At 30.9% G+C, this 12,870-nt stretch overlaps 1 protein-coding gene across 1 annotated transcript; it reads left to right on the plus strand.

The window, feature by feature from the left end:
- The first annotated feature begins 11,058 nt into the window (after nucleotides 1–11,058).
- Nucleotides 11,059–11,739, plus strand: LOC130939844 (early nodulin-like protein 7). Its single transcript, XM_057867910.1, has 2 exons — nucleotides 11,059–11,227; nucleotides 11,312–11,739. Exons 1-2 carry the CDS (start codon nucleotides 11,059–11,061, stop codon nucleotides 11,737–11,739), a joined length of 597 nt encoding a protein of 198 aa, XP_057723893.1.
- The last annotated feature ends 1,131 nt before the right edge of the window (nucleotides 11,740–12,870 follow it).

Genomic DNA, 12,870 nt, shown 5'->3' on the forward strand with positions numbered 1-12,870 from the left:
TATTTCTTATGTCATGGGTCGTCTGAGTTAGTTTGTTGATTGCCCCACAACAGTTCATCTCGAAGCAGCCTTTAGGGTCTTGAGATATCTGGTCTTGAGATATCTCAAAGGCTGTCCCACCCTTGGTCTCTTTTTTCCATGTGACTCAAATTTTAAGGTTTCTGGATTTTCTAACTCCGACTGGACAACTTGCATCGACACTCGACGTTCTGTTACAGGATATTGTTTCTACCTGGGCAATGCTCTCATTAATTAGAAAAGCAAGAACAAACCACTGTCTCTTGTTCGTCTTTCGAAGCCAAATATTGCGCTTTGGCCAATGCCACTTGTGAAGCACAGTGGCTCTCCTTCATCTTCCAAAATCTTGGCATGCCTCTGACATCACCCATCACTGTCTTCTGTGATAACCAATCTGCCATCCACATTGCTGCAAATCCAATCTTCCATGGACGCAGTAAGCATATTGAAGCCGACTGTCATATCACTCGTGAAAAGCTTAAAGCTGGGTTGATCTATTTACTGCTAGTGTCATCCTCGGACCAGCTGGCTAATTTTTTGACCAAACCATTAACACCAGGGCCCTTCTCTGCAAATCTGTCCAAGCTAGGATTGCTCGATCTTCACACCCCTAGCTTGCGGGGGGTGTGACTTGATTCACTCATTCAACATACATTCAAGTTAGTTAGGGACTTACTTATTTAATTGGTTAGCATGTACATGCATTAGTTGGTAACTAAAGTAATTAGTTAGTTAGCTCTTAGACATTTTTGACAAGTTGATTAAGTTAGTTGAGGGAATTGTTAATTGGCTGGACATGTATATATTCAGACAATGTAACTAACTGCAGTGGTTCTTTTCCCTACTTAATTCATTTTCCCCAATTTCACGTTCAAGAACCCTCTCTCCATTCTCTCTTTCTTCATCTCAGTTCTTCGCTCCTCCTCTCTCTTTCTTTCTGATTCTTCAGCTTCTTATCTTTATTCATGCCTTCTCTCTAGAACTCACTTAACAGAGATTGATGAGAGCTCATCACCTCTACGTATGTTTCCACAGCTATCCCATCAGAACATGGTGCCAGGTCTCCGGATGATGTAGGTGGTGGTAGCGGCGGCACATCGTCCCTTGCAGTTGTAGTCTACGCACCCTTAACAATAGCTACATCGAAAACTATAACGAACGCATTGCTCACGACAACTATATCCTTTGTTTAGTTTTTTATTTTATTTAATATTGAATAAGTACTCTCTGAAATAACTTCTATTTTGTTGTTATAAACACAAAGGATATGGATGCCCGTTAATATCATGGGTGACTCAGTATTCATGTTACCAAGAAAGAATTTACATTTAATGAAGGTTGAAAATATGAACCCTATACATGTATAAATAGGAGGTATGGTACGAGACAATACACACAGCAATATTAACAACAAATATTCTCTCTCTCTTTCTTATACAATAAAACACTTCTTTACTTTCTCTCTTCGTATACTACTAATATGATATTAATATATTATCTTTATAGTAGTATAATAGTATTGGTAAATACTGATAGTAGTATTTTTCTATTTATACTTTATTTTATTACCTCTTCCTTATTTATTTTACAACACGTTATTAGCACGAGACTCTGATCAAATTTGTAGGAAGACTCAGGTAACAAATTTTCATTATGTCGAAACTCTCTCATTTTGAATTCAATGCTCTTAGATGCTGAAATCCATATTGATTTCATGGATCTTGGAGATACCATTAAGGCTGAAAATAATGCATCCAGAAGGATAAAGCCAAAGCCATAATTTTTCTTCATCGTCATCTTGACGAAGGATTGAAAAATGAATATCTCACATTAAAAGATCTTGCAGATCTTTGGAAAGAACTTGAAGAAAGGTATAATCATAAAAAGTCGGTGATACTTCCTTAAACCCGATATGAATGGACGCGCTTGCGTCTACAGGATTTTAAGTCTATAAATGAATATAATTCTGCAATATTTTGAATCACCTCACGAATGAAATTATGTGGGGGAAAAGATAACTGATCATGATATGTTGGAGAAAACTTTCTCAACCTTCCATGCCTCGAATGTGCTCCTACAGCAGTAGTATCGAGAAAAAGAATTTAAAAAATATTCTGAGTTAATTTCTTGCCTTCTTGTTACTGAATGCAACAATGAGTTACTCTTAAAGAATCACGAAGCGTGCCCTGTTGGTGCCGCCCCGTTTCCTGAAGTAAATGCGGCAAATCATTACCCAGAAGAGGTAAATGGCAAGGCTTTAGTAACAAGAAAAATTATGGAAGGAAAAGGAATTATGTTCAAAAGAGAGGATCTCACTAGAAGTGGGATAAAGAAAGAAATATCAGGCAAAATAAATCAACAGAGGATAAGTGTTTCCGTTGTGGTGGAAAGGGCCATTGGTCACGTACTTGTCGTACCCCAAGGCACCTAGTCGATCTTTACCAAGCATCTTTGAAAAAGGATGACAAAGAAAAGGAAACAAATTTTATTTCAAATGATGCTGAAAATTCCACCTCTCATTATGTTGTATCTGATTTATTTGAGGATCCTGAAGAAAATATTGGTCATTTGATCAATGATGGAATAGTTTAATATGTGAGATTGTTAAGTATCCATGTAAATAAATAATGTAAACAACTTATTGTTAAGTTTTGTTTTCTATATATTTAAGTTTCAAATATGATGTATATAAATAATGAAATATTAATGTTTATGAATTTTGAAATCATTAAATGTGTCAAGTTTAAAAATAAAAGTTTAGTATATGACATTATTTTTATATATAGTGTTTCTTAGAAAAATAATTTCGATCAAGTATTCAATTTAACTGTGCATACTAATCATTTTATTATTATTTGTCTTTGAAGAGAATGGCAAGGATATGTAATGAAGATGTATGCCTTGCGAATAGGGCAAGTTCGCACACTATTCTCAAAAGTGATATATATTTTACCCATCTTGTGTCAAAATAAGAATATGTTAATACTATTATTGGCTCAGGCAATGTGATCGAAGGCTCCAGAAGAGCTATAATTTTGTTTCCCGGAGAAACAAAATTCATAATAAATAATGCACTGTTGTCTACCAAGTCTCTAAGAAACTTGTTGAGCTTTAAAGATATTCGCCAAAATGGATATCATATTGAGACTATGAATGAGGGAAGTCATGAGTACTTATGTATCACAACTCATGATTCAAATAAAAATGTTATATTAGAAAAGTTGCCCTCACTTTCATCTGGGTTATATTATACCAAGATTAGTGTAATTGAATCACATGTCACTGTAAATCAGAAGTTTACTAGCCCAAATGAATTTATAACTTAGCACGATCGATTGGGTCACCCGAGAACAACCATGATGCGAAGAATTATTGAAAACTCCTATAGACATTCACCAAAAAACCAGAAGATTCTTAAATCTAGTGAATTTTGTGTGCTGCATGTTCTCAAGGGAAGTTAATTTTAAGGCCATCACAAGTAAAGATTAGATTTGAGTCCCCTAAATTTTTAGAAAAGATTCAAGGTGATATATGTGGAGCTATCCATCCACCATGTGGATCTTTTAGATATTTTATAGTCCTGATAGACGTATCTTCGATATTGTCACATGTGTGCTTATTGTCTTCTTGCAACCTGGCATTTACGAGATTATTGGCTCAAATTATTCGATTAAAAGCACAATTTCTAGAAAATCCAATCAAAGTAATTCGTCTTGATAATGCTGGTGAATTTACTTCCTAAGCTTTTGATGCTTATTGCATGGCTAATGGAATAAGTGTTGATCATCTAGTAGCTCATGTTCACACATAAAATGGGTTAGCAGAATCCCTTATTAAACGCTTCCAATCAATTGCTAGACCCTTTCTTATGAGAAAAAATATCCCAACCTTGGTTTGGGAGAATGCTATTTTACATGCAGCATCACTTTTTCGTTTGAAGCCAACGAGTTATCATCAGTTCTCTCCTATGCAATTAGCATTTGGCCAGCAGCCAAATGTTTCCCATTTAAGAATATTTGGGTGTGCGATATATGTTCCTATTGCACCACCTAATCGCACCGAAATGGGACCCCAAAGAAAGTTGAAAATATATGTTGGATATGATTCACCCTCTATAGTGAGGTATCTTGAGATACAAATTAGAGATGTATTTAAATCCCGGTTTGCGGATTGTCATTTTGATGAATCAAAATTTCCAACATTAGGGAGAGAGAATAAACTTCCTGAAAAAGGAACTTAATTGGAATGCATCATCGTTGATGCATTTAGATCCTCGATCAGGGCAATGTGAACTAGAAGTTCAAAAGATTATACATTTGCAAACAATAGCAAATGAATTGCCTGATGTATTTTTCGATACAAAGAGGATAATGAAGTCATATATACCAGCGAAAAATGCCCCAATTTGAATTGATGTTCCAGTTGGACAAATTGTCACCGAAGCAAATACACGCTAGAAGCGTGGCAGGCCTGTCGGTTCCAAAGACAAAAATCCTCAAAAAAGAAAAGAGGTAAATACAATTCTTGTTGAAAAAGACATTGTAAAGACACTTGTAGTTGTCCAAAATTCTAATATAGTTTTAATGCCAGAAGACGTTCAAGTACCTGAAAATTATGAAAATGACGAGATCTCGATAAATTATGTCTTTACAAGAGAGAAATGAGACCGAAATAAGACAATTGCCAATGAAATATTTGCATATAATGTGGTATTAAATATCATACATGAAAGTAAGGATCTTGAGCCTAGATCAGTCGAAGAATGTCGACAAAGAAATGATTAGCCAAAATGGGAAGAAGCCATGAAGGCTGAGTTAGACTCACTTGTAAAACGTGAAGTCTTTGGACCTGTAGTCCGTACACCAGAAGATGTAAAACCTGTTGGATACCGATGGGTATTTGTGAGAAAATGAAATAAAAAAAATGAAGTTGTGCGCTATAAAGCCCGACTTGTGGCACAAGGTTTTTCACAAAGGCTCGGTATAGATTATGAAGAAATGTATTCCCCTGTACTGGATGCGATAACATTGCGTTATTTGGTCAATTTATCTACATATCATAAACTGCATATGCATTTAATGGATGTGGTAATAGCCTACTTATACGACTCATTAGATCGGGATATCTATATGAAAGTTCCTGAAGGACTAAAGATGTCTAAACCATCCAATGAATATTCGCAGGGGTTATATTTAGTTAAATTGCAAAGATCTTTATATGGTCTAAAGCAATCTGGACGAATATGGTATAATCGTCTTACTGAGTATCTGGCCAAAAATGGATTCAAGAATGATGATATCTGTTCATGTGTTTTTATAAAGAAATCTGCATCTGGATTCATTATAATTGCTGTGTACATTGATGATTTAAATATCATTGGGATTCCTGAAAAGATTCCAACAATTATAAAAACTCTAAAAGAAGAGTTTGAGATGAAAGATCTTGGAAGGACTAAATTTTGTCTCGACTTGCAGATCGAGCATATAAAAAATGGGATCTTTATTCATCAAACAACATACACAGAGAAGATCTTGAAAAGATTTTATATGGATAAGTTACATCCCTTGAGTACCCAATGATCGTAAGATCTTTGGATGTGGAAAATGATCAATTCCGTCCTAAAGAAGAAAATAAAGATATCCTTGATCCTGAAGTACCATATCTTAGTGCCATTGGAGCGCTAATGTATCTTGCTAATAATACAGGACCCGATATATCATTTACTGTGAATTTACTAGCAAGATATAGTTCCTCTCCAACCAGAAGACATTGGAATGGAATCAAACAAATCTTTCTATATCTTCATGGAACAATTGATATGGGATTGTTTTATCCCTATGGATCCAAGTCATAATTAGTTGGCTATGTAGATGCTAGATACTTGTCTGATACCTATTCACATATGGTGGAACAGCTATATCATGGAGGTTTATGAAACAGACGATTGCTGCAACATCCTCTAATCATGCCGAAATACAAGCGATTCATGAAGCAAGTTGCGAGTGTTTTTGGCTCAGGAGTTTGATCCAATATATTCTGTCATCATGTGGACTAATTGATCATAAGATAGCTCCAACTGTCCTGTTTGAAGATAATACAGCATGCATTGCTCAACTTAAAGGCGGATATATCAAAGATGATAGAACAAAGCATATTTCTCCCAAATTCTTCTTCACTCATGTTCTTCAAAATCAAGGGACAATTGATGTCCAACAGATCCGCACAAGTAACAATTTGGCAGATTTATTCACAAAGTCACTTCCAAAATTCTTCTTTGAAAGATTGGTACATGAGATTGGGACGCGCCGATTTCGAGACATTAAATGATGTCGACAAGAGGGGGATACTGTACTCTTTTTTCCTTAGTCAGGTTTTTTTTCCCATTGGGTTTTTCTTGACAGATATTTAATGAGGTAGTCTCCGTCACAAAGGATATTGTACTCTTTTTCCTCACTAAAGTTTTTTTTATTGGGTTTTTCTTTAATAAGGTTTTAACGAGACAATAATCCTAAATTGTTATCGAAGGGAGAGTGTTGTGATAAACACAAAGGATATGAATGCCCATTAATATCATAGGTGACTCAGTATTCATGTTACCAAAAAAGAATTTACATTTAATGAAGTTTGAAAATATGAACCCTATAGATGTATGAATAGGAAGTATAGTACGAGACAATACATACAGGAATATTAACAACAAATATTCTCTCTCTTTCTTATATAATAAAGCACTTCTTTACTTTCTCTCTTTGTATACTACTAATATAATATTAATATATTATCTTTATAGTAGTATAATAGTATTGGTAAACACTGATAGTAATATTTTTCTATTTATACTTTATTTTATTATCTCTTCCTTATTTATTTTACAATATATTTGTTGAATTTTTTATTTTTCATTCTCCGAAATATGTTGGCTTCAGACAAGTATGAATTACTTGTTTTCGTTGATATTTTTTGTTTGTAGTATTTTTAGTTTTAACATTTTTTTCAAACGTTTTAAAATCAAAACACTGTATTTTATTTTTAGTTTTAAAATAAATATTCGAACTTCTCTTACTTTTTTATATATTTATTAATTTTTTTTATTTTATTTAATATTGAGTACATATTTTTTAAAATAATTTTTATTTGTTAAATTCTTTTATTTTTTACTTCCATTCTTAAAGAGACAACAGTATCTAGTTTAAAAAAATATTTATTATAATAAGAAGAATTAAAAGACCAAAAATTCATTGGTACAAGAAGAATAAGAAAAAGATTTCAAAGAAAAAAGATTGTTGGACAACATAGAATATTTGGGAGGGCCTGTAACTAAATACACAAATACTCATAGACATTATTAAAGAAAAAGACAGAATTGAATCTACTAAATCTATAGTGGCACCATCTTAAAAATTGTTCGAACAAGAGAAAATGATGAATGGTGCAAGGGACATTCTACTATACAGATTAGTGTGGTATAAAGAGAGTATAATTCTTTTTATAGTTATTTTTTATTATTTTATTATTATTCAAAATGTATGTGAGTCTTATTTTTATTAATCTCTCTTCTATTCTATTGAAGAAAAAATTTGTAAACTTATATTTTTATCATATAATTTATCATAGTATAATTGTTGCAATGATATTGTAAAGTTTATTGCTGAAAAAAACAAATCAAATAAATACACACAGATAGAATTTATTTTAAATAAATAAAATAAATACTCTATTTACAGATATGAAAAATTTGAAGTATTTTTATCATTTGTATTGTATTAAATATTTTGTTTATAGTATAAAAGAATTAATTATGAGTATGAACGAGATATATAGAGTACGTCAATTCTCACATATTTTATTTATCATGTAAATCATATATATTTATAATTAATTCATTTACACAATAAATAAAATATATGTTTATAAATATAAAAATATAATTTTTTAAAATAATAAAAATATTAATAATTTAATTTTGATTAATTTAAAAAATAAAAATAAATATATTTTATATTATTTAAATTGAATAGAATGTTAACAAATATTATAGTTACAATATTATTAAATTAAAAAATTAAATATAAATACATTTACAAAAATGGTGTTTATTTTGTTGGCATCAAAATCCTCTCTTATTATGGGTAATTTTTTTGTACAATGATTATTTAGTTCCCGCAAATAATATAAATAAAAGAAACTAAAGTTGCTCATATTCAGTTAAAGGCAGAAACTTATTTGAAGTCGACTTCACATGAAGTTATTTTTTTTATGAATGACATGTGTTACTATTTAGTTTAAAAAAGATCGATTTATTTTACACAAATAATTTAATTAAAAATTAATTGATACAGCTATGATGTTAAATTTTTTTACCGTATTTTATTTTAAAAACAAATTGATTAATTTAAATTGAGAAATTGTAATTAATTGTTTATTATATAATTTTTTTAACCAAAATTGTAATTAAAAATTATTAAAAAATAAAATTATCTAATATATTGAATGTTAATTAGGTTTTTTCCCTATTATAAAATATAAAAAAAGTAATTCTAAAAAAAATCATATTATTTTTTAGGATTAAATTTTTTTATTGTATTTTCATAAAGTTTGCACAAAATTCACCTATCATATTGACTAAACTTATCTATTTACGTATTGTTTATGAACTCAGCAAATTTGTTTACGTTTTAATACGATTTAAATTGTATTAGTATATTTTTATTTTTTAATCAATTTAATTTTATTTAAATAATTAAAAATTTTAAAAATTTGTATTAGTTTATAATTTAAAATTTAAATAGATATAATTTAAATTAATAATTTATAAAATTGTATGTATTCATATTATTATACTCATATGATTAATTATATTTATTCGATTTAAAAAAAATAACGGTCGTTAATTTTTTTATTTAAATACATTCATATTATTTTCAAATTAAAAAATATACTTATTTAAAATAATATGAATATGTTTATTTAAATTTAAAAAATTTTAAAATAATAAGAGTATGTTTATTTAAAATATTAAAATTTAAAATTTTAAATAAACCTACTTATATTAACTTTAAATTTTATTTAAAATAATACAAATATGTTTATTTAAATTAAAAATTAAAATTATAAGAGTACATTTATTTAAAAAATTTTAATTTAAAAATAATATTGGTGTATTTATTTGTTAGTTAAAAATTAACCATCGTTATTTTTTTAAAATCAAATAAATATAATTAATCATATGAATACAATAATACGAATACATATAATTTTATAAATCATTAATTTAAATTATATATATTTAAATTTTAAATTATAAACTAATACAAATTTTATAATTTAAAATTCTAATTATTTAAATAAAATTAAATTGATTAAAAAATAAAAATATACTAATACAATTCAAATCGTATTAAAACCGTATTAAAACTTAAACAAGTTTGCTGAATCCATAAACAAAATTTATCTAAATAAAGAAGTTTAGTCAATGTGATAGGTGAATTTTGTACAAACTTGATGAAAACATAATAAAAAAATAAATCCTAAAAAATAACATGATTTATTTTTTAGAATTAATTTTTTTAATTTTATAATAGAGATAAAAAAAATTTGATTAACATTGAGCTGGTTCAATATATTAGATAATTTTATTTTTTTATTGATTTTTAATTATAATTTTGGTTAAAAAATTATATATATAGTAAACTATTAACTATAATTTTTCTATTTAAATTAGTCAATTTATTTTTAAAATAAAATACGGTAAAAAATTTAACATCATAGCTATATCAATTGGTTTTTTAATTAAATCATTTGTATAAAATAAATCGATTTTTTTAAAAGGTGAAAACTTAAGTGCAGTCGACTTTACGTGAAGTTGATAATTGAGAGTTATTAGATGATTTGACTCGACTTTCAGCTATCAAATTTATGACTGCATCTAAGTTTTTACCTTTTTAAAACCAAATAATAATACGTGTCATCTATTCAAAAATAACTTTATGTAAAGTCAACTAGAGGTGAGTTTTCACCTCAGTTAAATATTTTTTCTTAAAATGAATAAATAAAAAAGCACGTGACAACTAGCAAGGATGCATACATGTAGGGATGGCAAACGGGCCTAAATCCGTCGGTCGGCCTGCGTAACCCGCCAAAAAAGACGGGTTGGGCTGAAAAATCGAGACTGCCAAATAATAAAAGCCCATCTAACCCGCACCGCTTAAACCACGGGCTTTGGCGGGGCGGGGCAGGCTTCTCCGCCGGGCTAAGGTTTTTTCAGTGAAGGGGTATTTTTGCAAATTTTTTGCCAAAACCTAACTTCCCACAACCTAACTTACAAGAGTATGAAGATAAAAATTGAGTGTTTTGAATTATATTTATGTTATTTTGGAGACAATATTTATAATTTTGCTTTGGATTATGTTTATTTTATTTTGGAGAGGATATTTATACTTATATTTTGAATGAAAATTTGGTTTATAATTATATTTATTAGATATTTATAATTACAAAGACTTTAATGTTTGTGAATATAAAAAATATAATTTTTTATGTCATTAGAAATTATAAATTTATTCATATGATTGTGAAATTATATATATTACTTAGTAATTAATAGTAAATAAAAAAAAGGAGTTAGCCCGCCAGCCCGCCAACCCGCAGTTAGGTGGGGCGAGCCAGGATTCTAAGACCGCCTCATTTGGCGGAGGCGGGGCGGATCAGCCTGCCAAAGGGCGGATTTCTGGCGGGCTGGGTCGGGGCGGGCTTCCCTGCCACCCCTACATACATGGTCTGATGGTCACGTACTCACGTTAGCTATTCCAAAACCGCCAAAGATGTGACCTTGATTGTTGACCATTCTTTGACCAAATTAAGCCATACCCACCAATTATGGCCTCACCTACGGCTAGTCCCAGCTTTAATAACTACCCACTATGCATAACTACCTAAACACACTCTCATCACTATCATGTTCTTGTGCTTATATATACAGTCTCCACTTTGCATTGGTTTACCACCACTTTTTGTTTCTTCAACATCCATTTTTAATAAAGCATGTCACATCTATTTAAGTGTGTGATTCTCTTCATCATGCTGTGTATCACAGCTGCGAGGGATTTCAAAGTTGGTGATCACTTTGGTTGGCATGTTCCTGATCCCACTGACACTTCATTCTACACGCATTGGGCTGAAAGAAACAGGTTCCAAGTTGGAGATTCTCTCGGTATATATCTATATCTATATCTATGGCATTTGCACTTAGACTTATGTAACTTATGAATGTTAATTTTCGTTATTTTTTTTGTAGTGTTTGAGTACGAGAATGACTCGGTTCTAAGTGTCGAGAAATGGGACTACTTTCAATGCGATGCAAGTAACCCCATCACAGCCTTTGACAATGGCAAGAGCATTCTCAATCTTGATAGCGCTGGTGCCTTCTACTTTATCAGTGGAACCGCTCATCATTGTAGCAGAGGACAGAAGCTTCTTGTGGAGGTTATGTCCCCACAACATCATCCAGTTCCAGTTCCAGTTCCAGAATCCCCACCACCCTCTTTGCTTGCACCTCAAGGTATCTCGCCGTCGCCGATGTCTCCTTCGCCTGAAGCCTTCTCCCCAGTGGCTTCATCTCCTTATGATAGCATAGAAGAAGATTCAGCCTCTATTATGCTTAGTAGTTCAGCAGTTATGGCTCCCTTTGCTACATTTTTGGTTGTGTTACTCTTAGCACTCTGAATGTATTACCTCTTATTATGTTTTTTTTTTTGGAAATCCCTAGTTGTTAGGCATTAGTGCATTACCATTTAACCTATTCTTTTTCTGCAGCAGAGACTTTGATATATATTGTATTGGTTTGTATTGTATTTAATTATTTATTTATGATCATGCCTTTAGTTTCTCTCATTTAAGTTTTTTTTGATATAGTGTTAGTGTGTGTGTCTTAATCATATATGAACCAAATTAAGTTAATCAGTATGAATGGTAGCCATATAAATAAGAGCTCTCAACATCTGAGTTTTGACTCTCTGCATCAGAGTTTGTACCTTCCTTTCTTGTCTTTTTCCACCTGAATTTCCTCAGCCAATGTTCAACCAGCATCACACTAAGACCCATGAAGATTGTCCCAAGAGAGCCACCACCACAGATAGCCACTGCATCCCTTCACTATGTGGCAAGATCACCCATGTTGCTGTAACATAACTACTTGCCATAAATGCAATAACCTTGTGAGCTATACTCAATAGTCTCATATGTTGTTTCCACTTAAAAGGAATGATATACTAACAATAACAATGACTATAGATAGAGAAGTCAATAGTGCTATGTTGTTGCTTATTGCAAAGACCTTAAAAGCTGTTGTATTATTACTCACCACTGACTTCCCTTCATTGGTCCTTCTTGGTATACACCACCAGAAGGAGCAATACCAGCACCAAAAGTCACAGTTGCAATCAAAACAGCAACTAATATGATGGTGTTTCTTGCATTCAGTAATGCCTCTTTGTGCATCTCCATGTGAGTACTCCTTTTAGCATAATAAAATTGATTCAGATTTTCCATTTTCTTTTGCCTCTGATGCTAATGCTTCCCTGAACTTTTTAATATAATTATTCTAAATCATAGCGTATTTATAATTTTTACGAGAACCTATATATTATTCTCCCTATTCGACTTAATCCAAGCTAAAAGATCCTGCTTTACAAAATAATGTTAGTTTCTTAGTTATATATATTATTATCTACATATTTTCATGACAACATTCATTTGTGATTAATGCATGCTCTATTATATAGTTGAAAGATTTTAAGACATCAATTCTCCAATCATCATTATTCTTATTAATTAACACATACAAATCATTATCAT

The sequence above is a fragment of the Arachis stenosperma genome, chromosome 7 (assembly GCF_014773155.1).
Source record: "Arachis stenosperma cultivar V10309 chromosome 7, arast.V10309.gnm1.PFL2, whole genome shotgun sequence".
In the NCBI taxonomy this organism is placed as follows: domain Eukaryota; kingdom Viridiplantae; phylum Streptophyta; class Magnoliopsida; order Fabales; family Fabaceae; genus Arachis; species Arachis stenosperma.